This window comes from Pholcus phalangioides, unplaced genomic scaffold, assembly GCF_987345545.1.
Source record: "Pholcus phalangioides strain wild (caught in Gottingen) unplaced genomic scaffold, Ppha-v1.0 ptg000013l_1, whole genome shotgun sequence".
Lineage (NCBI taxonomy): Eukaryota > Metazoa > Arthropoda > Arachnida > Araneae > Pholcidae > Pholcus > Pholcus phalangioides.
Window position 1 is genome coordinate 39,224,281 of NW_028301606.1, and position 27,948 is coordinate 39,252,228.

The following is a 27,948-nucleotide window of genomic DNA, read 5'->3' on the forward strand; positions in this document are numbered from 1 at the left end:
TGTAATCCCGGCCTCAGATGATATGCATAAAAATATCAATTTTCTCTATCTGGGAGTTTTCGGGGTAGTTTTATTTGTGCAACTTATACGCCAGAAGGATATCGAAGTGATGTCTCGCACAGGTGGCAATTTTCTCTCAACACACCCATGGGTGGGGCATATTTTGATCCACCACAACTACACTGCACACGTACCTGTCAAACCAGACATAATCCAGACTTTGTTCCTTCCGAAATGTAAGCCTTTTACCCGTTTGGGTTGGGGAGTGCACATGTACCTGGCAAGCATTCCTTTGTGAAATTTCTAACGAATTGGTGTCTGTCGGAAAGTATTGTGCACGTGTACGTATTGCATGGCCTGAACAAATTTATGACATCAGAGTCTACAACTATTTCAGCCCAAAAAAGTTGATTTTTAAAGTTTATTTGTTCATAAGAACATTTGACTTCCAAGGTCATTGTCCCCTTCCCTCTGGTTTCGGCTCTGAATATTCAGATGTGTGAGCACAGATTCAGTTATGAAATTTTTGTCTTGTGCAGCGAACTTTTATGTATTTGTCTAGGGTTGCAGGACATCCTCCTTTTCTGATGTCATATCAAGCGTCTCCTTATTCGTTTTGAAAAATTCACCACCTTGCCCTCATTTTTTAGGTTTCCAGAATTTACCCCCCCCCCCACGGGGGGAAATTTTTTTCTTTCACTCTGAAACATAGCCTTTATCTTTCCATTGACATAAGTGTTTTATAATATTTTTCACTTGATTTTACCAATTGTCATTGAAATTACCCAAGGTGCCTCCAAGCAGGACAGATGTTACTCTAACCATCGCCTGGCTCATTCCGGGATAGATAAAAATAGACATTTCGTAGAACAGCTCGCTGGCAGAACAAAACCACAACATCCATTTTAAGAATACCATTGTTAGCTCTCCAACAACTAATGCCCTATACTGAAATGGGGAGTAGTCTTCCATCCACAGGAATATAGGATGCAAACACACTCAATGCTGATTCCTGCAACAAATCACCTTTGGCAAAAAAGAAACAACGTTCCCGAGGATAAAGCTCAACGAAGCTATCGAAACTCAGAAATGCCAATAAATGTGATTAAAGGCAGGGTTCTTGACGAAATAAAACCTCGCCATGTTCCAGGCAAATGAGGGGGATTCATATAAACTGAGCAGACGGTGGTGGGAAATTATAAGCGAAGGGAAACAGATCGTTAAATTTGTTTTTTTTTCTGCTGTTGATTTTTTTACGGGTTCTGTTTCAGTTGTGATAAAATATTTTGGGTCCCGTTCTTCTTTTTTTTTTTTTTTTTTGTTTATCAGTTTAGTGGCGTCATCTGTTGTAAAAATTAGGAAAAGGGACATTACACAGAATGCGCGCGCAGGCATCCTGGAGTTTCCCAATCTGGTAACCCGATATCTGTCACATGAAAAAAAAAAAAGTTATGAAAAAAACCAGTGCTGTTTAAAATCAAACAATTGATTTTAAAAATTATTGAAAGCGATAAAAATTAATAAAAAAGTGTTTTAATTTTTTTTTTTTTTTTTAAATTTTATTTTTTTTTTTGTCGCAGACGACCGCGAATGAAGTAAACTTCTCGCATGACGAGACTCGCCGAAATTGTCATTTTTCGTAGCTGCTTGGCTCACGATGCGTACGCGTCAATGCTCCGTAGATTATATTGTTGTTTAGGGAATATACATTTCGCAATAGTGTTGAGTGTTTTGATCGCGCTCCAAAAATGAAAGGCGCTATGCAGCTCTCAGGTAAATCGAATTAATCGAAAATTGGCTACGAGATTTAAATCGGTCGGTTCAATCGTAAGTTTTTTTTCTCGTAAGGTCGTCACCTGGTTAGGGTTCGCACACTCCAGAGATGATGGGGTAAAGTTCAAAACACAATTCAAAAAAATCACTTGGGGACGCGGAAAAAACACAATTTCACTCATTTATTTCCTAATACAATGATTCCAATTTTGCGCTCATTCAAGTCTCATTTGGCAACACATTTTAATGAATGATTTGTCATTTCGTTGGATATAAATGCTATTGTTTATATTACATGTAACTATGAAACATTACGTTGTTTTTTTCCCCCCTCGTTAACTTTTTTGTTGTTATAACTTCTAGTTTTGGTATGGGTTTTTGCTTTAAGGGTTGTAAGCATCGAGTTTTTTGAACTTATACAGTACTTCATATCCTCATTGTTAAAATGTGTGTTAAGAGCCATCCTTGTGTTTTCATTCCTCGCAAAATACAGTGGATCCCCCTTACAACGTTTATCAAAAAACCATTGTAACCAGGAAAACACTTCAAACAGAATCTGTGCTCATTAGTAAGAGTTGGGACCTTGAAAATAAGTTTTACTGAGCTGAAAGATTAATTTTCCGTAAGCAGTCTCTGCCAATATGACAACTTTTTTTTTTATTGACGCCAAGTAATCTCTGCTTCGGTCAATTCAAGATGGCCAATAAAGAACATATACAATGGCACAAAAAAATTCACATTATTACATGAAATCAATCTAATATGCGGTAATCAATCAAAGTATGTGGGGAAATGCAGAAAACTTTAAAGAAATTATACATAAAAAATTGAATCGACAAAATATGCGGTTTGAGAAAGGGCTACAAAAACTACCAAACACTGTATCGGCTATCAAGGTTGCCAATTTTGATCTGGGGAAAAAAAGTTACCACATTGTCACTGACCACGTTTACGGAAAATTAATTAGCGGGAAAACGTTTCAAATATGAATGTTATAATGGTATCTACTGTGTACAAATCACCTACTTCACCACAGACCAACTCTGCCATGTCGCTATATTGCAATTTACTGCCATTAATGAGTTGGCGTGGAAATGAAGGCATCTATCTGTAATCGCCTTGAGCTTATTACGGGGAAAGCTTCTTGTTATCTGCTGGGCTGGACAAATTTTTAAAAAAATTATGTCCAAGCCAAGAATTGTATGACCATAGACAGCGAAACCATAAATCTGCCTTGGCTCTAGATAGGATAGATTCAGCAAGATATTAGACAGATGGTAGGGGAAATCAGTATGACATGAATCAAGCATAACTCTGGTAACATAAATATGTTGGAGCCAGGGCTTAACTAACCTCAGGTGTTGTGGCAACTATGAAATCTGTACTGGCGCCTAAAATTATTTTTTTGATTGCTAAATTGCCATGTGAGAATGGCGCAAAACTTTTTGATTTTGTAATAGTGCGTCTTCCAACATGGAAAGGGTGTTGTCAAGTTCCCGAAAAGTGGGAAAAAACCCTCTTGGCTCTTGAGAAATTTGGCTTGTGCCTAATTTTTTTTTTTTTTTTTGATTTGTCAAGGTCACACATTTATATACACATAACACATTCCTGCATGTACTAATTGATTTGAAATTCCCCAGAGGTGTTAACGAGATACATGTGCATAGGCAAAGATGGATGTGGGGGGGCACCGTATTGATTGTCAATCTATGTGGTATACCCATATAAATTTTCCTGTATCTATACCCCATAGGCAGATGCAGGGTAATGGGATAACCTCCCCCAAATTTATATTAACATATGTCGAGGGTGAAGGTGGAAATCCTCCCCCTATTCAAAAAGCCAGTATTAGCTTATGTTCAAAGTGCATTAGTAGTAATATTTTAAAGTTATCTTTTGTCTCTTGCAAAAGTGTTTTTCAATTAGCACTTGCCTAAGGACCCCCTAGGTCAAACACAAAAGGAACCAACGACCCCTCACACTATGTCAGAGATGCTCTCTATATCATTGTTCAAATGAATGTAGGCCTTACTGTTTTAAGAAAAAGGGTGTATTATGTGCACAGTCATGAATAGGAATTTAGTTGACATTATTGCCCTCCCCTCTGTTAAAGCAATTTCTGTAACATCATTTTTGGCTACACTCATAATTTGTTCAAGGTGTCTGCTTGGAACGGGTCTGTTTGATCTCCTTCCCAAATAGTTCTGGCTGAAACCATACAATGCATTACTGCTAATTATAGTTTTCATGTAAAATATCCACAAGGAAACATATATTTGCATTAAACTTGTAACAGAACAGCTATAGTTTTTGTAGATGTGATGGCAGTTTCTCGGTCTCTAGCAAAAAAAAAAAGCTGAAAGCATGATGAGAAGTTGCCTAGAGTGAAACAGTCACACTTTCAGATGTTTTTCTTAACAAAGAAAAAAACCAGCAACACGTTGCGAAAAAGGGATTATACTACAGCTATTAAAACAAAAAAAAAATGCTGATTACATTTTTGGACTAAATAAGGGATTGAAATTACAAATGAAGTAACATATAAAATTGAAAATATTATAAAATTATATGAAAGAAAACGTGATTCCAAAATAAAAACTGAGTTATTAATGAAAATCGGGACTTTTAAATAATAGAACAGTCGGTGTGAAAAAAGTCTTTCTGAGTTTGGTCAAAAACTGTCTCTGGGCTCAACCCCAAAGCAGAATGTTTTGTTTTGTTGTTCTGCAACAAGCCTTCGGCTGACTGGAAATGTTCTGCAGTAAAAATCCCCATAATAGTGTTTTCTACACTTTTCTTAAAATTCCTCCAGATTGTTCTACACACGCACAGTAGCACTAATTATTCTGAGACGTACGTCGCAGATTTCAGCACATTCTGCTTTGGGGATGAGGTGAATAAAAACACAATTGCGGGATGCAAAAAATTAATAAAACTGCAATTGTATGAAATGTATAACCTGAGAGAAAACTAAATCCAAATTAAGATATTAATAACAACAATGTGACCCTTATGTATTCCCAAGAGATTCGTAAGATCTGGCTGGGGAATTTGTTAGTGTTAGTAGACATCCATGCCCAAACTACTTTACCGCCATGCTGCAGTTTCCAACCAGTGGAGTGTTGGGTGGGAAATGAAGATATGTACCATCTATCAGTAATCGCTCCAGACTCAGTATGTAAAAAATTTATTTATAATGTTCCTTTGTCTGGATTCATACCGTGGACCTTGATAGTAACCTTCATAGTGGAAGACGAGCATCTTACCGCTGTGTCACTCTGGCACTCCATGTCTGAACTGGGGTTCAAACGCACACCTACACAATCAGAAGCTAGCTCCCTAACCACCGGATTGTCAGGCGGCAAGAAAAGTTATTCTGACTTGAAAACTGAAAAAACATACTGGGGAAACTCTGTATATACCTTACAACGAAATGAACGAAAAAGATTAGCTTTAACAGATTAAAATGCTGTGCTCTTCAACACAAAAAACCTATTACTAATGACAGGGTGGCTTACTTCATCAACAGTGAAAAAAAGAAATGGTAAACCTAGAAGCCGAGGAAATAATGATTGCAGACCGAAAAAATACTAACAAGAAAATGGCCAACCAGGAACAAAAGCATCAGCAAGCTGGAAAGAAAAAAGTAGCCAAAAAAAGGGATTAAATACTGTAGCTGTTCCATGAGCAGGAACTTTCATCGAAAAATCAAACTCGTTCTTGCGGGATCATGTTGGGATAAAACCATAACTTTTCTTGATTTTAAAAAAGATTGCACACAGAAAGAGACAAATTTATGATGGAATCATTCTGTATTAATCATGTAATTTCAAAATCATAAGCCACAAAGCAGAATATGCCAAAAACTGTGACGTACATCGCAGAACAATCAGTGCTGATACAGAACAGTCTCGGGAAGAATTATAAGAAATTTGTTGGAAAACTGCAGAGCATTTCCAGTCAGCTGATGGCTCATTGAAGAATAATGAAAAACATTCTGCTTTGGGTATTATTGGGAAAAATCCAAACCTTGTCACAGTCAGGAAAGTCACTGGACTGCTGTCTGTAATGTATAGGGCCTAAATTATAAATGCTTCAATTATAGATTCTAAAAATATATGGTAATTTCTTGCATATAATCCACAGATATGAATTCTTCTACCGAACGAAACATTCATTCATTCAGTTGGCTTCTTTATTGTACCTGATTTATAAACATGTGATAATCCATTTGAAATACTTTTATGCCTTAAAAAATTATTCATTAAACAGGGTGAACATGCCTTTTTTTTTTTAATATAAATCTTTGTTTAAAATTTCTATTTAGCTACTATTTCTTAATGTATACTAATTTTTTTCAGAAGATGCATTGGAAGCTCAAAACCGTTTTCATACAGAGGAATTGTCTCAGAAAATTTCTCAGTTGAAAACGGTAAGTGATGATCTTTATCTGCAGTTTAATGGGGGAAATTTTTTTATTCTTTCATCATCGTACAGGATGTTCTGTTAATGGGCCGACAAACTCTGAGGGTTGCTAGTAGGCATCAAGAGGAACAAAAGTTGCAATGGAATATGGTGTCTCAAACCACGTTCAGAAGGTGACAATCACAAAAAATTCATGCACGCTTCTGATCCCAGAGGAGACGAAAGGTGGATGTCAGTTGATTGCTGAATGTGTTCGTCAATCCATCTGACTTTTTCCCATGGGGTCATCTTAAATCACTCGTTTATACAACACCTGTGGACACACCGAAGGATCTCGTAGCACGGATTGTTGTCACTGCGGCAGACATCAAAAGCATGCCGGGTACAAGGGTTAAGCTACCACTTTTGCAAAAATGCACACAGGAGGTATGAAACGAATAGACACCCAACTATCAATCATTAGCATTGTAGCATTTTGCTAAAGCTTTTCTTCCCATTTTCGCTTTTTGTATGAAAGGAATTTTTATCTAGCTTCAACCCTGACCTGGTATCTTTGAGCGCACCCAGGAATCGTTTTTACGCAATGAGGTGAGAGGTCGCCACTTCCAACAACTCTTGTAATAATTAATCAAATAAATCTTTATGTAGTTATTATTGTACTTTTTGTTGTTCCAGCGTGATGTTGAAACCTGCATGCGTTTTTCGTGATTTTCACCCTCTCAATGTGGTTTGCGACACCATGTTCCATTGCGATTTTTGTTTCTCTTGATGTCTACTTATAACCCTCTGAGTTTGTCAGTCCATTAACAGAACACCCTGTATAAGAAAATAAGACTTCATACGAAATAAATGCATTTAACATACATATTTTATATGCTGTTAATTTGAGCATACTGTGATTGACTGTATTTATGTAGATGTAGGCTGGGCAAATCCCAGGCGCCAAGTTAACTAGGAAGTTGGTATTTTTGCCTAAAATTTTCTAAATGTGGCTGCTAAATTGGAGTCTAAGGACTATACAATTGTATGATTTCATTATGTTACATCTTTTAATATTGGAAAAGTTAGAGAAAACATTTAAGACCTTTTTTCTGGATCAAAATACTATGCTTGGTTCCTAAGACATTGGATCGATTGGTCAAGCCCTGGATCGGGCTTGACCAATCTTCACTTATGATGCTGTGCTAAAAAAGTTTTGTAACAAACCTGCTTTCATTTGTTTCATATAAGCCTGGCTTCACAAGATCCCAGAATCTAGGTGTTTGAATAGCACTTAATTTTTTTTAATTTATTTGTCAAAAGTTCCAGACTAGATTATATTTTTTATGAGAAAGTTCTTTTTTCAGACTGTTCTAAGATTTGATAAATCATTTCTATGTTAGTAGGCATGATGATATAAATTCCAAAAATATTGTGTTGTCCTGGCAGTAATATTCCCCACTTCTCCGTTCGTACATATGTCGGTTACAATAATACGATTATGGGGTCAAATCACTCAGTTACACCAAGTCTAAAAGAACGACACTTTATTCATTCTCAAGACAAGCGGTCATATGTATGTTCTTGTCTAAAATTCACATAGAACTCTTCTAAAATTCAGTTGAATTATCTAACATCAAAATAAGCATAACAATCTTAGGACCTGGTAACTTTTTCCCTATGGCGGTGGAAATAGTTGCACAAATTCAGTTGTTTTTTTTTAAATACGCAACTCCAATTTAGTCATGTCATATATATGGAAAATTTCAGGCTCCACTGCCAATTTTTCAGTCACCATGGCCACAATTTTTCTACCCTTATTCATATGCTGCCAAAAAATTATTTTTCACTAATTGTTTTGAAATATTCATTTGTATTCCAATCTCTTGGATAAAAATCTCCATATAATATTCAGTGGTATATAATCTGCTCTAAGAAACTGACGTGTGTGTGTGTTTTTTCTTCTATAATGTGCGGATTATACGTAGGAAAATATCATGGTACAAAAGGTGTTGCAAATCTTGTGTTTTTAATATTCTTTCTTTTTGGCAATTTTCAGGTGGCTTATGAGATTGAAGGTGAAGCCAAGGAACATAATAGACTTCTGGATGGCATGGTACGTTTATGCAAAAATTTATTGCAAATTAATTTTATTCATATTTGAAAAAATGTTTTTTTTTACCTTGTGCTCAGGTAATTTGTGGTATGTTTGTTTTTTGACGTAACACTCACAAAGGACTAACATTCAAACATTGCAACTTTTTATTATCAGTATTGATTTTTATGGTAACTTTGGCGGTTAGTGGAGACCAATGCTGTCTTGATGCATGGACTCACCCTGGTATGGCCCGGGGCCTCATAAAAATTAGACTTGGCAAAAATTTGCAAAATTAAGCATGTCTTTCCATAGACATATGCAGGAGGGAACCGGGGGAGGGGGGGGGGGGAATTTTCAATTTTTTCTTCTACTGGGGGAAGGGGTACCATTTTTTTCCTGCGAAATAACACCATTATCTCGGCTCAAGGAGTAGGTTATAACCCCAAAACCCCCTTTGCATACGCCAATTTTGTGTCTTTCTAGGTAGGGGCCCTCAGACAAAGATTTTTCTGAGGCCCATTATTTTCTTAAGATGGCCCTGGTGAGGACACTACACTTTAAGAATAATTCATTTCCGGTGTATGTGCTCATTGAAAAATTTGGATTATATTCAAAAAGAAGGGAGATGATCATTTTAGCTGGTTACGTACATACATGTATGTTTATATCTCATTAGATCATATTCACCAATGGTGTAATTGGTGATTTTATGTGCATTGACACATTTTCAGCAACAAATGCTGAAAGGAAATGTTCTTTATTGTTACAAATTTCATGTGCAGATGATCTGATTTATATAGTTTATTAGTTTCTAAATGGCCGAATAGTTGGTGTGCGTTATTTCGGTTTTAGAGATCTGAGTATTCAGTCAATTTTCAAACTCTTGTTTGTGCAGAAGTCTAGTTCTCAAATTCTGTCTTTTGAAAGAAAGCAAGAAAAAAGTTCTCAAATGCTTGAAATGACAGTGACAGAAAAAAAATTTGGATCTGTAAAATTTTAATTTTCTATGAGTCATAATTGGGTTTTTATAAAATTTCTAGTTGTGTAAACAGATTGACCAGTGACTTCAGTCATTGAAATACTTTATTTATTTATTTTTTTTTTTTTTGTTATCACTGGTAATTTTAAACTTTGAAAATTATGGGTTTTTTCTGAACATTATTGTATCGGCAGGGAAAATAAAACTATCGTCATCTTCACATTTAATTAAATTCATGTAATGTCAGATTCGAAAATCTTCTGTGCTTATCTCAATAAGTTTTAGGACTGATTTTGTAAGTAGTGATCAAGACAGTAGCAGATCATATGCCTTTGCGTCAATAACAAACAAATTCAAAGATGCAATGAACATATGAACATTGCATTTTCGTGTTCATACAGTTCATCAGGCGTGTGGTGTCTTGAGAGCATTATGTACAGCAGAATTAACAGGTACGCTATTTGATAACCTTTCTCTCTTCCCCTCATTTTTTTTCATTATTATTATCTTCTGTCATTAGAAAAAAGTTTTATAGTGTTAATGGAGTCTGTGAGTGAAATAGTTCTTTTCATATTTATCTCGCTAAAATATCCTTTCTTTAAAAATATCAATCATTCAAAATTTTCTAAATTATTAAGGAGAAAAAGGGAAAATTATAACCATGTTAAAAATCCAAAAAAAATTCATGTTAATTTCTTTTAAAAACAAAATTTATAAAAAAAATTCTGAGATTCCAGTTGATTAGAATCAATATATTATAAAAAAAATAGCACTAGTACCACCAAGAACCACAGCATTTTTTAATTTTTACAAAAGTTTCCCCCTCACTCTTTTGTTCTACTGTCCTTCAGCAATTTTTCTTTCTCATCAGCTCCCTGGGGGTGATATTGTCCACTTTGAAACCCTCTAAATTACATGAAATATTTATTTCAATCATTTTATTTATTGGTAATCAATGATCATCCATTTTTTTTTTCAATGCTTGCATGAAAACTATAATTGCTGTTTATTTTAAATAATTGAAATTATAGGCAAAATTTTGGTTTTATCATTTTTTCTCTTATCTAGAACCCATTTAATATAATTTTCATTTTCGATCAACCCATATGCATCCATCCTTTGATGAATTCATAAACTGACCCATATCATTAAACTTTAACTAAGAAGAAGGTTTTTATGATTTTAAAACAGTGGTTCTCTTGACATTTTTTGAGTCTGCACCACCTCCCTCCCTCTCCAGTAAATTTTGATTCAAATTTTCACACTTTTCTAAATAATTGTGTCGGGATATTTTTGAGTTATCGTAAAAATTTTCTTCCCTCTCCCCTGGTTAAAAATCATTGTTTTAAAGGTTCATAAGAGCTGTATCAAAAATGCATAGGAAGAATGTTATAATCATTAAAAGAAATGATGGGCATGTTTATGTTCAGAACCAGCCAGTACATTTTTATTATTTTTCTTCGTAATTGATCAGAACTTGCTAATTTCAGTTGCTCTATGTACAGTGATACCTTGGCTAATGAAGGTCTCAGCTTACAAATTTTTCTGTCTCTGCTAGTGAACTTTGATATAGACAGCATAAAACAGCTGAATTTTAGTCCCAATCATCATCAAAATTACTGTCCCTCGAGTGTGATTAACTCATGCCCACCTCTAAATCTTTTTCCAGATGTACCTCCACTTCTCACTTGGAGAGTTTTTAACAATTTCATGCAAATATAGGATTCAGAAGAGATGCGTTGAAAAAAAAGGTAGGCTATGTGTTCTTTAGATGCAAAACTCTTAACATCAAGCTGAACGGACTGGACCAAAGTGTAAAATACAAAGATCTTCAGTATCTCATCTTCCTGTAAATTCTCATTTATCCAATTTTAAAGCTGCTCATTTTAGTATTCGGTCAGCTTTTGTCATTGTTATAATGCTTCTTGGTGTTTTTAAAACTTAGAACTTTAACTTTAAATTTTTGGCCATTTCTGGAACAAAAACCATTTTCCATAGAAATCTATGGGAAATCATGTTCCAACTAATGAATGTGATTCCGGAATAAATTATCTTCATTCGTTGAGGTATCACTGTACATGCAGGCAACTAGGGATATACCATGCAACAGAGTATTGATGAACAAAATATAAAACCTACATTTTTAATAAATGTCTTATGTTTTGCTGTATTTAGAATTTTTGAATTTATAACCAATTTTTATTGGTATGGTTAACATTGAAAGCACTCCGTTGATAATTCTATCACGAGCATCTTGGAACTTCAAACATATCAGTCATTGTTTTCTTGCAATGATTTGACTTTGACTAAAAACTTTTTTTAGACTTAACTTGGTACACTTGATTTTTAAAATTCATGTGAAGTATTTTGTTCCAAAATAATTATTACTGTTTTAAATAAATTTACAAATAGATTATAGTGGTATGTGTGTATTTTCAATTTTGAATGGTATGTTATCAGAGCGTCAATTATCTCCAATCTTGTCTTGTTTTATAGCGTCCTGCCATGACGCCCGGCCAAACAACACAAGTTGAATTTGCTGCTAAATATGGCCTTCACCATAATGCATCAAATGCCACACTGCCATCACAACTAGAAGACATAAAGAAGCAGTTGAAAGAGGAAATACGCAAAGAACTTAAGATTAAAGAAGGAGCAGAGAACTTGCGCAGAGTTACCACAGACAAGAAGAGCCTTTCTAATGTGAATGCAATCGTAAAGAAAGCAAACAGTAAGCTTACAGAGCTGCACCAGGAACTACAAGATCTGAGTGCGTATATGCTACTCATGCAGGGGCATAGTACAGAAATAAGTGGCCTTGATTCACACGTGATGTCACCGGAGAAACCTGAACTTGAAAGAGGAGATTTTCTACTCTCAACTTCAGGTCAGCGATTGCAGTCATTTGAAAAGCAGCTAAATATTGAGTTGAAGGTCAAACAAGGTGCAGAAAACATGATACAAATGTACAGCAGCGGTTCTTCAAAAGACAAGAAATTATTAGCCGAGGCACAACAGATGCTTACAGATTCAAAGGCAAAAATTGATTACATCAGAATGATGATCATGAAAGTTAAGCATGATAAAGAAAACAGTCAAACTGGGAATGAAAGCATGGATGGGTCTGTGAAGCTGCCAGAGATAATGTCTCCATTAGAGTTGAGAATAGAAGAGTTGCGGCATCGTTTGAAAGTAGAGTGTGCTGTCGTGGAAGGCGCCAAGAATGTCATCCGTCTGTTGCAAAGCTCCAAACTTGCTGATAGAAAAGCATTGCAAGAGGCTCAGACAAACCTCTCTGAATCCAGTCAAAAACTTGATCTAATAAGAAGATCCATTGAATTGCGACGATTGGAATTGCCTTTAGATTCACCAAAGCATGAAATCTTGAAATATGAACTTGAGAGTAGCCTTGCAACAAGTCCAGTGTTATACCCCTCGACAATTCATGCACATGGATCTAAAGAACAACAAATGGTACCTTATAGTAATTCTCTTTCTAAACCTGCGTCAGTAACGGGCAAATTAGAGGTTAGACTGATGGGCTGCCAGGATTTAATTGAGGATGTACCTGGCAGATTGCCTTATAGGGGGCAGAGTGTGCATTTGTCAACACCTGGAGATTTGAGAAGTTTTGTTAGGGCTACAGGTAAAGGTCTTACAGGTAGAGGTTCTTCAAAATCGTACAGTATCAAAGAAGAAACATCAAATGAAATAATGGGTGTTTTGAAACTAGATAATGTTACTGTAGCTCAAACGGCATGGAAACCTTGTAGTCAGCAAGCATGGGATCAACGTTTCAGTATTGATTTAGATAAGTCAAGAGAACTAGAAATACAGATTTACTGGAAAGATTGGAGGTCAATGTGTGCTGTAAAGTTTTTAAGGTTGGAAGAATTCATTGATGATAATCGTCATGGCATAGCTCTTCATCTCGAACCACAGGGGCTGCTTTTTGCCGAATTTAGGTTTCTCAACCCAATGATTTCAAGGAAACCCAGACTGCAGAGGCAGAGGAAATTGTTCCGACAAAAAGGAAAAAATTTCCTTCGGCCCGGACAAATGAACATAAATGTAGCCACGTGGGGTCGTCTGATGAAACGAGCCATGCCTCAAGCATGCTCAGAACAATCCACAACAATCAGCCCCCCTTCATGCATGTTAGGTCCTTTGTCTAATAAAAATCGACCACTTGACAATGTTGTCACAAAGTTGGATTTCGAATCGCCAGCCAAAACCGATGATCAAAAAGAAGACAATGAAAGGCGAACATCTTTGACAGAGCAGAATTCTGCTTCTCTTGAGCTTGATGTGAAGAATGCTCTAGGAGAATTTGATTTCTTAGCATCAGATGTATTCACTTCTTCATTCATTCAAGAGTGTAAGAGCGAGACCGATCTTCCTTCAGTTACCAATCGAGCTCGTCACTCTCTAACACCAGAGCCATTGATTGAAATGCCTGACGAGGAACTCGCATTTGCCACCACTAATTTCAAACCTGAGGTACTTGACGCAGAAAGTGTCAAGAGTGGCCTTACTCTAGAGAACTTTGAGTTTATTAGTGTTCTTGGTCGAGGACATTTCGGCAAAGTGATTTTGGCCAAGTACAAAAATACAAATGAATACTTTGCCATAAAAGCTTTGAAAAAGGGAGATATAATTGCTCGAGATGAAGTTGAAAGTCTGATGGCAGAAAAGAGGATTTTCACAGTAGCCAATTCTGTCCGCCATCCATTTTTAGTTAATCTTTTCGCATGTTTTCAAACAAGCTCTCATGTCTGTTTTGTCATGGAATACGCATGTGGTGGAGATTTGATGATGCATATCCATACAGACATTTTTCCTGAACCTAGAGCTGTCTTTTATGCTGCATGCGTGGTACTTGGATTACAATATCTTCATGAGAACAAAATTATTTACCGTGACCTGAAACTTGATAATTTACTGTTAGACACTGATGGATATGTGAAAATTGCTGATTTTGGCCTATGTAAAGAAGGCATGGGCTTTGGTGATAGAACTGGAACTTTCTGTGGCACACCAGAGTTTTTAGCTCCAGAAGTACTCACGGAAACATCATATACAAGAGCTGTGGACTGGTGGGGTTTGGGTGTACTAATATATGAGATGCTAGTTGGTGAATCTCCTTTTCCCGGTGATGATGAAGAGGAAGTCTTTGATAGCATTGTTAACGACGAAGTCAGATACTCCAGGTTTCTGTCTCTAGAGTCCATTGCCATAATGAGACGTCTGCTCAGGAAGAATCCTGAGCGCCGACTTGGAGCTAGCGAAAGGGATGCAGAGGATGTCAAGAAACAGGCTTTCTTCCGTAACGTACATTGGGAAGAACTCCTAATGAGGAAAGTGAAGCCCCCTTTCATTCCTGTCATCAAGAACCTTGAAGATGTCAGCAATTTTGACGAGGAGTTTACATCAGAGCGAGCTGTGCTCACACCACCTAAAGATTCTAGAACATTATCCAACGATGAACAAAAAATGTTCATGGATTTCACGTATATGGCAGACTGGTGTTGACCGCGGGTTTGTTTTGCATGCTACGTTTTGTAGATAGACCTTTGTGTGTACTTTCGTCTTTTTTTAAGTGTGTGTGTTTGTGTGTTGCCTTTCCCCTCATCTCCGTCCTGCTGCCAATGATCAATACAATCTTGATAGCAACCTAAAAGCGGCAGCCGTCAGAGTAGAAATGTATCTATATGTGCTTAGTGGTTGCATTTGTTCATATGTATAGTCAATCGAGGAAAAAAAAAGTATCATCATTGGAATGGCTGACATTATCATGGTTTTTTTTCATTTCGTGTTCCCATTTATGTATCCTTTATAATAGGCTGGTTGGTTGGCTTATGGTGCTGAACTGACTTTTACAAACACCTGGAATATGTGGTAGCTACCTTACCTGCTTGTAGTTAAAATTTTTGAAAACATGCGTTTATAAGATAAATTTTCAGATGCATTTTGATTTAGCGTGCCTTTTACTGCATAAAAATATTCTTACGATCCAGAAATTTAATCTTTTGTTTTTAATGGCAGCTGTCAGAATTTCATATTTAGTACATTTTTACTGTTTCTTTGCAGAATCGATTCCCAAAAATGAAGCTTGTTTTTATCTAGTGTTCTTTTTTTTTAAATGTTTTTTAAATATCTTGGGGTCAATTTTTTTTAATGTAATCTGCGTTTTGCATAACATTTTTGTAGATTACGAAGAAATTCTGTAATGTTAATTATGCTGCGTTTTCAATGTTTAGCAATAACAATCATAATCAAACTTAGTTTTGAAGAATCTTATACAAGAATAATACATAATCCGAGTTTGGCTTTACAGTTTTGATAGTACATAGGTTGGTGTGTTGATTTTTTTTGTACAAAGTGTTCGTCACCAAGTGTATATGATAGTGCTTTTTAAAATTTGATGGAACTATTTTGATACATGACTTTTGTTTTTAATTTGTATGTTAATAATCTATTCTTCCTTTATTTTGGTGAAATCAAAAGAATTGAAAATAACATATCTTTTATCAGTAATTACAAATTTGAAATTGGTGTTTGTGATGCTTTTAAGAAGAATCTGCATAAATATATGGGTCGGGAGAAAGAAATTTTTTTTTTTTGAAAAGGTATTTTGTCTAGAATTTATAAAGTTGATAATCTTTCAACTTCTCTAGAAATGAATAGGCCTACTATTGTAATTTCCTGTATATAAGCTGCATATAACACATAAAAAGCTGAATTTCCAATTGTGATTACAGACAGCTGTAATCTATCTATCACCTTTTTTTGAGAGGTGGAAATAGAAATATTTAAAAAATTAACAGATGGTGTATATATAGATGTGAACGGAGGAATTGCCATTTTTTTCTAATTTTCCATTTTCAAATTTGGATTCAGGATAGCATTTTTTTTCTCAAGCTAACAAAATTTGCATATGTGGATTGTATGCAGAAAATTACGGTAGATATTTTTATCATTACCTGTTTAAAATATCTAAAATATGATAATAACTTTAATAAATTATGCTCATCAAATAGTTTAGGTACTTAAACAAATTTTAGAAAATTGAGCTTTTCGTGTGGTATTCTCGAGCTTTTTCCCCAGTAGAACTTTTAAATACATTTTTTTCCCCTATGAACATGAATAGGTTATAAATTCTATCCACTCTTTATCCCTCTACAACAGGACTTGACAAATTCTATTAGCCATGGTGACTAGAAAATTAATATTGGCACCTGAAATATACTTTACGTAATTATCAAATTGTGGAGTTTATCTATTGTAGAAAATTTTTGGAATTTATGATAGCATGTCTATACTAAAATGGAAAAATACTATCTTAAAAAAATTGAAAAGACATTTTGGGCCATTTTCTGGGAGGAAAAAAAGTGTATCTGGCACCTATCGGCTGGAGCCTAAATTCATTTCGTGATTTGTCAAGCCCTGCTTTACAGTGTTTTTGGCTATTTTCTTAAACAAGGCTTAATAGATATTTTCATATTTTCTTTTTCGTTGAGCTCTCATTAAAATTTATCTTGAAAATTTATTGAAGATTTAAACAAAAAACATATCTTTTTTTAATAACTCGAAGTGCCTTCTTTGAGTGAGCGAGTTTAAAACTTATATAGAGGATATTATATATATATATATCTCATAGAAACATTACTCTACTCTGACCTTATATTAAAAAAATTGAATAAATTTTTATAAACTGTTAATGAATTTAAAAACGGATAAGAAATATGTCTTTGAGCATAAATTATTCCAAGCCTTTATTTCAAGCTATGGTCCAGTCTTTTAATTCAGATTGGCAATTTTTGAAATTGCTTGTATTATAAGCCTACTGCCAGAGAAAAATGTGAATTAGGAGAATTTATAAAAAATGCTCGATTCTGGCGTTCAAGAAATCGTCATCTCACAAATACTGTCACTGAGCTGCACCTTAGCAACTAATACAACTATTTTTGTTTGCTCAAAATCAGATGATCTTGCACGTTAAGAGTGATAACATATTTTGAAAGAAAAATATTGAGATATTCACTAAAATTCAGTTACATGAAATACCGTTTTATACTTAAGCAAAATGTAAAGTCTTACTTGAGAATACTTTCATTTTAAAGATATAGTAAAATGTATCAGATTTCATCTGTTATATTTGTGTATTGTAATGAATTTTGGAGTTGAACAATGCTGAATTGTACTGTTAATTTCAAGTTGTGCATGAACTTCTGCCTTTTCAAAATATTTCATTGTGTTGTAGAACAACTTTGTTTACTTTCAAATTAGTTTCATGAGTATGAGTTCAGTTTTTAAGTGTCATGTGTGCTAAGATTGTAACACCTTTTTGTGAAATATTCTTGAAATATGTAGGTGAGCTGGTCTTGAGTGAACCCGGAACTCTTGTTCTCAATGTGGTTGCTGGTTCTGACCATCTTGGGCTGGACCCAAATTTTATCATAGCTTTCATTACAAACTTTTAGTCTACCTCAGATAAATATGTTTCCTCTTCAGTGCCAGTTTCTAATCTTAATTCTAAGAATTGAAATATAAATTTTGCTGGTTCTTGGTTATCGCATTAGAATCTCATTTGTGCTTCCCCCGCCCCCCTCCTGTTAGGAGTTTTCAAGCTTATTGTTTTTAACAAAACAGATGTAATTTTGTTTGTTGGAACTCAAGACATTGCTTGAAAGTTTAGATCATCCTTGAAAAAATTTTACTATCCTATATATATTTTTAAAAGTAATGGCTAATTAAAAAGAAGAATTTGAATCAAGTGTTTTAAACAATAGTTTTGCTTTAAAAAATTAGAATATTTTTTGTACAAGGAATTTGCTATATATTGGGGGGTGGATCAATGTTAGGTATGTGTTCATTAAATTTTAATCTATAAAAGTGTGAACACAATTTTTGGAATTCATGTCAGTGTCTCAGAATGACATTACTAATTCTCAGAAAAGCTTTAAAAAACAAACATCAGCATGGCAACTAAGAAATTGGTGTAGGCTAGAGCTGGACAAACCTACAAATATTCACATGCTCGACTTGGAAATAATACATGCCCGAATCAACATTTTATATTCTAATGCATGATTGCTTATTTATTAAGATATTTATATGGCTCGAGCATGTCAAGCAATAGATTTGTTTATATGTGATTAGTGGAATGCCATCTGAAGGATAATAGAAAAATTTCAGAATTTTCATCAGCAACGTGGAATAGATAAAATAAAATTGTTTTGGAGATTTTTTCACAAAAAAATGTTTGGCTCCTAAATAGTTTTGCTGACGCCTAATCTTTTTTTTTCCTCCAAGACTTGATTTTGATCATTTTCTAGTCTTTGTGAAATTTTTTTCACAAGCAGCTGATCTTTCATTAAGTTATGCTGATTGAGAGAAAATCTATTTATATATATACATCAGCTATAAAATGTGTCTGCTGAGTTGATAATTCATTCCCTAGAACAATTTTAGCTTTATCTGAACTGAAGCTATCGAATATGTCTAAATAAATGTGATTTTAAACAGAGCATCAAATGATGAAATGGTGGAAAAATGAACAAACTCCATTGTATTTTCAGTAGTCAAGTTTTCTTTGGGTCTGTGAACTCATAAGATCAATAAATCTTATGAGGAAAGGGAATGTTCCAAAGAATTTTGCCCTGCTACCAAGAGGCGGATTTAACCGCGGGCATACCGACTTCTAAAGGGCCCCAAAAAACCAAAACTTCACACTTTTTTCTAATTTAAGGGGCCCAATATTTTCTTTTGCTCCCAGGGCCTCGACCAACTTTAATCCGCCACTACTGCTACCAGAGGTTTAGAATATTATTCCTAAGAGTGAATCCTTTTGTAGCAGATGAGCCACTTACCAATGATGTTGTGTCGAATTTTCATTGTATTCATCGGATTAGGCATCTTTGGACTCTATACTTAATTTGCAGCTTAAAAATATTTTAACTAATCATAAAAACATTGCTCAATTTCATATGGGGAATAAAAAGAAGTTATGGCTACACACGTAGAAGATAATTTTTGATGTGATGAATCTGATTCCTATTTAAAACAGCATTTAAAAAAAGACTTTCTAAATCTGGCAATTTTCTCTTTGAGCTCAACCTGCTTATAAATGCTTTTGTATCTGTTATGTTTTTTTTTTAATTTATTGTGTATTGGAAAATATTTCCTTTGCAATGAAAAAAAATTATGTGCACTTTACGCCATAAAAAATTTAATTAGATTGCAATAATTAAATGGGAAAGTAATTTTCAAATGTGTGTATGGAAATAGCAATTTCTCTCTAATAGCTATTTGACTTTTTGTACAGTTTTTTTCTGTGCCAATAGTATATATATTTGTTTAAAAATAATTAAGATTCATTTAATTTTAAAATTTATTAATTTAAATTCATTTAAAAGAATTTTAAACAAACCAACCCTATTGAAATTCTTTTCAGTTATTCTTATGACACTATTGTGTTGATCAAATCTTATTAACAAAATATACTTAGTCTGTAACTTTAAATGGAATCATAGCCTATGGAATCATTTGTGCTTGTTGTGAGTTATCAAAATATGGTGATCTTGCTAAAACTAAATAGTTTTCTTATAAAAAGTCATCAAAATATTACATTACATTATGCGAATATAATTGAGCAAAAAGTATATTTCCAGTATGTGATCTTAGCAAGAGTTGAATGCTGATCATTTTTCAAAAAGTGTCTGTGAATTTTTTTTCACAATTTCTCTAATCATCAGTGATGCCAACTTGGTTGTTTTCCAACTAGATCTGGTCTTTCTTTTTTTCTGGCCATTTAGTTGGAAAAAATACCCATCCAGTGCAAAGCTAATTAAGTTACATAATTTTAATATTGACAAAATTTATAGTTTAGATCAGGGTCCTGACATTAAACCGGGCCGTGAGTGACTCAACCATTTGTTGCTCGTTAGTCATGTGTATGATGGGGGCCTTCCACTCACAAAAAAAAACCTTGACCGAGCCACTGGTTTAAATCACAATTTTAGTTTTTTATGCAGATTTCAAAAATTCTAGTTTAATTTTTGTACTGTTGGCAACACTGCTAATCTATAACCTGTTGTTTTTTTTTTAAATTTTTTGAATTGAATGAAATCATGAATATGGCATTCAGTTAGCTCTGAAGTTGATTATATTTTTATAATTTTAAATTTAAAGCTGCTTGGTGAACTTTTTAAAATATTTTTCATTATGGTTCACAAATTATGTATAAAACAAGTCATTTTATTTCTTATGTTTTTCCATTTTTAGTGGTTTTAAAATTTATAAAGTAATTCAAAATAACATGTATGCACCCTCCTCCAATCTTCTTGTTTATGTAACTAGTCCGAAATGCATAATCATGACATAATTGTAATTAATTTCTATGGAATTATTGGTATGGACTGTGTGTGTGTGTTAAACTGAATATTGCTAATTTGTTAATTCAGCTGCTGTAAAAGTTTTTTTTCCCCTGCGCAACATAAAATTTTATTTTGGTGCATTTATTAGCATTTAACAAAATTTGAATTTATTTTTTCAATTCAGTTTTTATTTATCTTTCATGTTTCAAGAACACGTGTTCTGCAAAGGATACATGTTTGATGAATTTCATAGCTGAAGCTGTATAAAATGCCGGATATTAGGTCATGCATCAGCTCGTGAATTTGAGGATTTAGTTATGTGCACTGGCTTCTAAAAAATTAAGCATGTGGTGGCATATATAACACAATGAAATCGCTTTAATCTTGTCCCTCTGTATTTTATGCTTAATGGGAAACAAACAATTGGTATTTGGGCATGTAGTCCCGTCTCGTGAAGACTTTGGTGCTCAGTACTGGCAGATATTGTCTCGACAAGTGGCACTTCAGCTATGAATGCAACAGTTGCGGAGGTAGCTCATCGATTGTGCTTGGCTACTATGGCAATATACGGATCATCAGAGAGGGTGATAACTTTTGGTGGACCAAGCACAGATCTCCAGACAGCTGTTTGACTTGTTTGGAATTGTGCCCTTAATTGATATATTGTTATAGTAGCCAAGTTATGGACAAGTGACCTCCACAACTGTTACATCTGTGGTTGCAATATCACTTGGTAAGACAATATCTGCTAGTACTGTGCTCAGAAAACTCCACGTGAAGAGACTGTATGCCTGAGTATTACAGTGAAACCTGTCTTGAACGGAACAGAGAAATAGTCTAGTGGAGATGTGTTTTCAATTATGGGAACCTCTCTGATGGAAACTGTCTAAAACGAAAGGCATATTTTGTCTATTTTCAGATAAAAAAAACCTGCTAAAAAGGAAAAGGAAAAAATTAGGTCGTGCTGATCTCCCTTTTTTTTGTTTGGGAATTCTTTCACTACTTGGAAAAACCGTGAATGTTTATTGTATCTGAACTGGTTCTTGATATAAGGAGGATTGGGTTTGGATGGAAGCAGATTTTACTATCCAAAATGTAGGAAAAGCCAGTGTATCATTTCATTTATGATGAAAATTATGGCTTTCATCAGAAAAACACTTCTGTTTCTTAGAAAATGTTGATAATTTCCATTTAAACTAATTTCAGGAGGGGAATAGGAGAGGGCGACTAAATTATTATTCACATTTTAGCAATACCGCATTTGTTTTTAACCTTGCATTCAGTGTAGAGATGGCTGCTAGCTGCAAGAAACTTATTATGGATTTGAACACAAAACTGCAGGTCATAGAGGCTAAAGAAAAGTAAAAATTAAGTGTTACAGAGATGTAGAATTTTTCTTTCAAATGTTATTGCTTGTTGATCTCATTGTAACTATTTTTAAAAAGGTACATGATTCAATAATTTTTTATTTCAAATATTGAAAATTTTTCACTTTGACAAAAGTTTGTTTTAGTGCTATTCAGGAGAATGTTTATTTATATTTTATTAAATGCTTATTAATATTTTTGTGTGCACCTTTATAAAATGGAAGCCTGTCTAAAACAGAAAATAATTTTAATCTCTTGATCATCTGTTTTATACAGGCTTCATTGTACTTGTTTGTGTGTTTCACTAGCCCTCCAATCCAAGGGGGTGAGATTAAAGTGGTGTCGCTATGAGGACACCATATTAAGCCAATTGGGTGCTTAACTTTTGGAAGCTAGTATACAATGGTTTTTGCACCACAGCATTAATTTCATATTCATTTCTGTGAGCAAATATTGAAATAGTTCCGAGAGCAAAGACTGATCTCATGTTGATCATCACTATCATCTAGCTTTGTTCATCATAACACTCAATGATGCAGTTGCATGGCTGTATTCACTTTTTCGCTTCCGTTGGATGAATTATAATTTATAGTCTTAAATCAATGGATTAATTTAATGTTTTGTCTATATTATGTAGTATTGTTTATAAATTTTAACACTACACCCAAATTGCATTTATAAATACCATACTAAGACTGATCTATGAAGTTATTGTTAATGTAATGTATCTGCTATAATGTGAGCAGGTTTTTTCTTGTTAGACTAGTAATTTAATGTTAATTAACTTTCGATTTGTGAAATTACTTTATAAATGTATAATACTAATGTTTTTCTTTCACCGATGAAACTTAATAACTACCAACTTTCTTCCAGGCGAATACACTTTTTTTGTTTTTTTCCCTACTGTTTCAAAGCTTGTGTTTGAATCAGTTTGAGTTTTTTGATCAAAATGGTTTGTGAATGGCTTGAGTTTTATTTTTGGTGGATGTGGTGTTTACCGGTTTATAAAAAGCATCTATCTCCAGAAATCTTGAATTTTTTTATCTTTTTTTTTTAACTGTTAACTGCGATGAATTTGTGTATTGAAATGTTGAAATTTTCTGCTGTGTGTTAAAAAAAAGCTGAATAATTCCTATTGTTGATGATTGTGCCCACAGTTGATGTTGATAAAGCACTTGAGAAAAAAAGTGTATCGTGTAAATGCTATTATAACAGCTGCGAAGAACTTAATTTTTTGAATAAAATGTGTTAACGCATTATATTATTGTGGACCTTTCACTGTGTACTTTTTTCCTCTTGCCTATTTGCAAAATTTAGAATAAGTTTTCTTGATGAATTCTTATTTACTGGGATTTTTAATTTCTTTAATTCTACTGATATTTAGTTTGAATTGCATTAGGTCGGGTGGAATTAAAGTTTGTTGGAACTTAAATTTTTACAGTGGTGGATGAATAAATACATGGTTTTTGAGGAAAATAATAAAATTTCATGAGTAATTTTTTAGCTAATTTCATTTTCAATATTATGCTTCAGAAAAAAAATTTTCTTGAGTATACTGAATTATGTATTGGAATATTAAAATTTTATCTAAAGGTACTGAAAGGGCTCAAATTTTGCATTATGTCGATCAGGGCTGAACAAATCCCAGGCACCAGGTCGCCATGATGACTAGAAAAATTGTATTGACACATAAAATTTTCTTAGTGTGGTTATCAAATTGCAAGCTGAGAGCAGCACAAATTGTTTGGAATTTTTAGCAGCATGTCTGCCAACATGAAAGAAGTTCATGTCTAGAAAAAGTCAAAAGAAGCATTATTTTAGACTCTTTTTCTGCAGGTAAAAAATTTTTGCGCCTAAGAAATTGTTCTGGCACCAAGATTTTTTTGCAATTCATCCAGCCCTGATTTAGATATTACTAGCCAGAACAGGCGTGGGAACACAAGGAAAAATATTTTCCTCTTTTTAAGTGAAAAGATATACACATTTTCGGTTTAAGGAGTTTTAAAAAGGTTTAGTACAATTTTCTTCAAAAAATGGAAAATTTAAGTTATGATTTTCAAGTATGACTTAAGAGCTGAAGTGGTTATCCGAGTATTTTAACATTTGAAATACAGGAGTCTCCTTGTAACGAGCCATTTTTTTCTATCAAAGAATTAGTTATTTGAAGAGAAATTTTTTCAATGTAGAGTTAATATTAACTAAAATGTGTTATTTTATAAAATGTTCATTAAAATTAGATTACATTGTACAGTCGGTTTTATAAGTTTAATCACAGTAAATTGCAACAAACAGAAAACCAGATGATGCCGCAAGAAAATCTCTAGATTTATTTACACACCCACACAAGGTTGGTTACATATACATAGTAGCAAATTTTTCGAAAATATAAATATATACAGTGTGTTCCAAAGTATGAAAAACAAGTGTTTCAAAAGTTTAGGCACTAACGTCATTTCATGCAAATTAATGGTTGTGTGATTGGACGATCAAGGTGTCGGGATGTGTGATATAAAAGCAGAATTGCTTATTTCAACACTAAATCAAAATATCATCGAAAAAGACAGGTTTGTAAATTGTGGGAGCAAGGATTGTTAACGAAATTTCTGCTTTTTTTTTTTTTTTTACAACGGTCCAAATGAAGTATTTACCCCGTGCTAGCCAGTAATATAGATTCTGAGCCAAAATCATGATGTGAAAGGCCACATAAAACGACTGCAGTGAAGTGGATTGTAGGAATGGCATTTGATCTGCGTGTTAGATAAAAATGACGATAAAATTATGTGTCAACAATTCGTCCTCAAACCAAAGGTATCGACCATCCTACCAAAAATCAACCTTTAAAAACGAAAAATTGTACTTGGCTCCCTAAGTCCATACGTTCTTAAAGAAACAAATGGCTACGAAAGTCTGGAATGGCTTATAGAGCATTTTATTTAGCGGACAGACTTTTCGTCTTTTCTAGGTGTCGGAACATTTTTAGAAAACTCGAGCATCATCTGCTCACATTTGGGGGAATAATTAGATGAGAATAAATGGATATTTTTCAAAACAAGATAGTGCACCGGTACATCTTTCCACGTCTACAGAGCGGTAGCTTTTATAGCTTAAACTCGCCTTATTTGGACTAGTCAGTCCTGATCCTGGATTTCAATCCAATAGGGAATGTTTGAGGCTATTTCATCCCAATCAGTGACCAACAATGGGAAGGATTACCGAACTGCTGTGAAGCTGAAAAAAAGCTATAAGGGCTCATTCTATGCATCCAAAAAATGTACAAAATCTTGTTCTGCCCATGAAAAAGAATGCATTTGAAGTGATCTGAAGTTACTGTATGATTATGTAAAATATTTCACGTATTATCATAATTAGGGTGATAATCTGACATGAAAACGGAACATTTCGTAATTTTGACCTTGATTTTTTTCAAGAGCCCTTCCCCCCCCCCCTTTTCAATGAGGCTTACTTTAATTCATAACCTTTACTAAAATTAGGGGGTGAAGACAATTTGCATAATGTAGAAATCAGATTATGCGTGGTAATTATGAATATAAATCTCGCATATTTACAGTGTTTTTTCACTGCCGTCTCAACGTATGGGGCCCACCCTGACACGACCCAGTGGCTTCAAGTGCAGAAAGAGCCTCATGAAAACTGCGACCCGGTCAAATCTTAGACAGTGTGTATATAATTTGGCTGGCAGGTATTTCTAACCAGGTGGGGAGGGGCAGAAAAATCACTTTGCCTGAGGTCCTGTGATGCTGTTGAGAGGACCCTGGCACGACCTCCTATATAACCTTATCTAGGTGGTCGTGACCCTGGCCGTATTTAACTACCCCCCCCCCCCCTGTAAAATACATTTTAAATCACTGCAGATTTGCTGTAGCACTGCATTTATCGCTAGAGTCATAAGTAGAACCCGGATTATATGCAACACGTGCATATGCATTTGCATATTTTGGCCTTTTCTAGCATTAATGCATAACATCAAAGTATTTTCGGGATAAGGGCATATTTTTGAATTTTTACGGAATCTTAATCATGTGTGTTTATCATTTTTTCAAATGAATATTGCTCAAAATATTTTCATAATATCCGGTTCTTTTTTTTTCGCGCAGGTGGGATTTAGTGATTCGTTTTCTTTGTCATATCATAGTGCAATCAAAATTAAAATGTAATTATGAGGTTGAAGTATATTTATATAAATAAGCACAAGAAATTCGGTATTCATAAGTTTGATGAATGTTGTCAGCCGCGAAAGATTGCCGACTCAAGCAACACCAGCTAAAGTAGAGCTTAGCTGGTGTTGATTCAACCCTCATCAAGTTTCAGCTACGATGGACCATAATGGGAAGCCGAGGGATTTGTTTGTTTGCCGCATTATTTGGGTCAAATTTCAAATGTTAAACAAAAATATATCACTTTTGACGCTAGAAATACCTGAAACATATATAAATTCTTTTCGTACTGATATTTCGTCACTCTGAGCAACTACGAGTAACGACAAATTAGAAATGCCTAAATAAAAACTTTATAGAAGTTATTTGTATACAATATGTGGGGATTACAAGTACAAATACAACGCCACAACAGGCAAATTGCCCAACGAGGTGGCTGACTTAAGACATCATGGATCCCCGAGCCCCTACCTACTACTGCTACACCACACATGAACCCCCGCCCCCCCCGCGGAACCCCCCAACGAATCGGTACATGCGGGAATGTGCGTGTACGTGTAGTGCAACCTGACGTAAAGTTTTGTTTCTGTGTAATGCTTGTTATGTGTAGTGCTGTCATCTGCCCCCAGTTTTACTAACTATGAGTGAAGTGTTATGGTTGAATGATTTACCGTTGTAGGACTGTTGCTCTCTGTGGCGAGACTTTTTAACGGGGAGATCGGCTCGCATTTGCGCCTTGAAGTTGGGAACCACAGAAAACCAACTTCAGCCGACCACCACTGTGGGGTTCGAACCCGGATCCTCGCATCACGAGTCCGGCACTATAACCACTCGACCACCACAGCGGCCTAAATAAAAACTTTATAGAAGTTATTTGTATACAATATGTGGGGATTACATGAGTAATACACTGAGAGAAATGGGAAATATGCATTTAAAAAAAAATTTTTTTGCATGGTGATTGATGTTTTAACGGGAAAAAAATTTCACGGGATCCCTTCGATGTCATTATAAACGAGTTTTAACTGTATATGGAGCTCTTATTTATATATAATTTTTCCATCTCTGATTTTACTAGTGTTTGATGTTATTCAAGTTCGTTCTCCTGTGAATTTTCTTCCCAGGATGACGATTTCGACAACTCTCAGAATTTGCTGTCAGGTGGACTGAATCGAATACATAAGATGATGGGAACCGGCAGAAGCAATCGAAGACTCATGCTGTACCTGATTCTTGGCTGCGTTGGGATGTTCATCATTTTCTATTACCTTGCCCACAGAGCGCTCAGAAATTGATTGATTGATTGATTGATTGGTGCGAAAGAACAAGCTTTATTCCTCTCTCTCATATATTTATAAATATTATGGATATTTTATAGTGTTTACTTTTCACCTCGAATTATACGAACACCGAGCATTTATGAACGATGGCTTCAACGAAAAAATATGTATGTAATTGATGGGTATTAAAATATTTAATCAATTTGTATCACATAGGGGTTTTTTTTCCAAAGACTTCCTCACTGAAATGAGGCAAAATAGATGACTTTTTATTTTTGTACAGGGTGTCCTGTAAGTTTAAATTTGGCCTTTATCTCATCAATCGTTCGTTCGTCATAGAGGTATGATTCTCGTTTAAGAAATGTTCAAAATGTGTTCAAGAATCACTCCGTACCAGTTTCGAGAGTAAAAATGCAGTGTGTCGTAAAATAAAGTAAAAAAATCTAAATTATTTCACGGTCCTCTAACTTCCAGTTGAAAAGTTGTTTCCCTGT

General features: G+C 34.5%; 2 protein-coding genes across 2 annotated transcripts; both read left to right on the forward strand.

Annotated features, from left to right (window-relative positions):
• Positions 1 to 1,632: 1,632 nt before the first annotated feature.
• Positions 1,633 to 27,662, forward strand: LOC149079096 (BET1-like protein). Its single transcript, XM_089241393.1, has 4 exons — positions 1,633 to 1,773; positions 6,135 to 6,205; positions 8,237 to 8,293; positions 27,299 to 27,662. Exons 1-4 carry the CDS (start codon positions 1,749 to 1,751, stop codon positions 27,467 to 27,469), a joined length of 324 nt encoding a protein of 107 aa, XP_089097519.1. The 5' UTR covers positions 1,633 to 1,748; the 3' UTR covers positions 27,470 to 27,662.
• On the forward strand, positions 11,756 to 14,882 carry Pkn (serine/threonine-protein kinase N). The gene has a single exon (XM_089241392.1). It carries the CDS (start codon positions 11,760 to 11,762, stop codon positions 14,784 to 14,786), a length of 3,027 nt encoding a protein of 1,008 aa, XP_089097518.1. The 5' UTR covers positions 11,756 to 11,759; the 3' UTR covers positions 14,787 to 14,882.
• Positions 27,663 to 27,948: the final 286 nt, after the last annotated feature.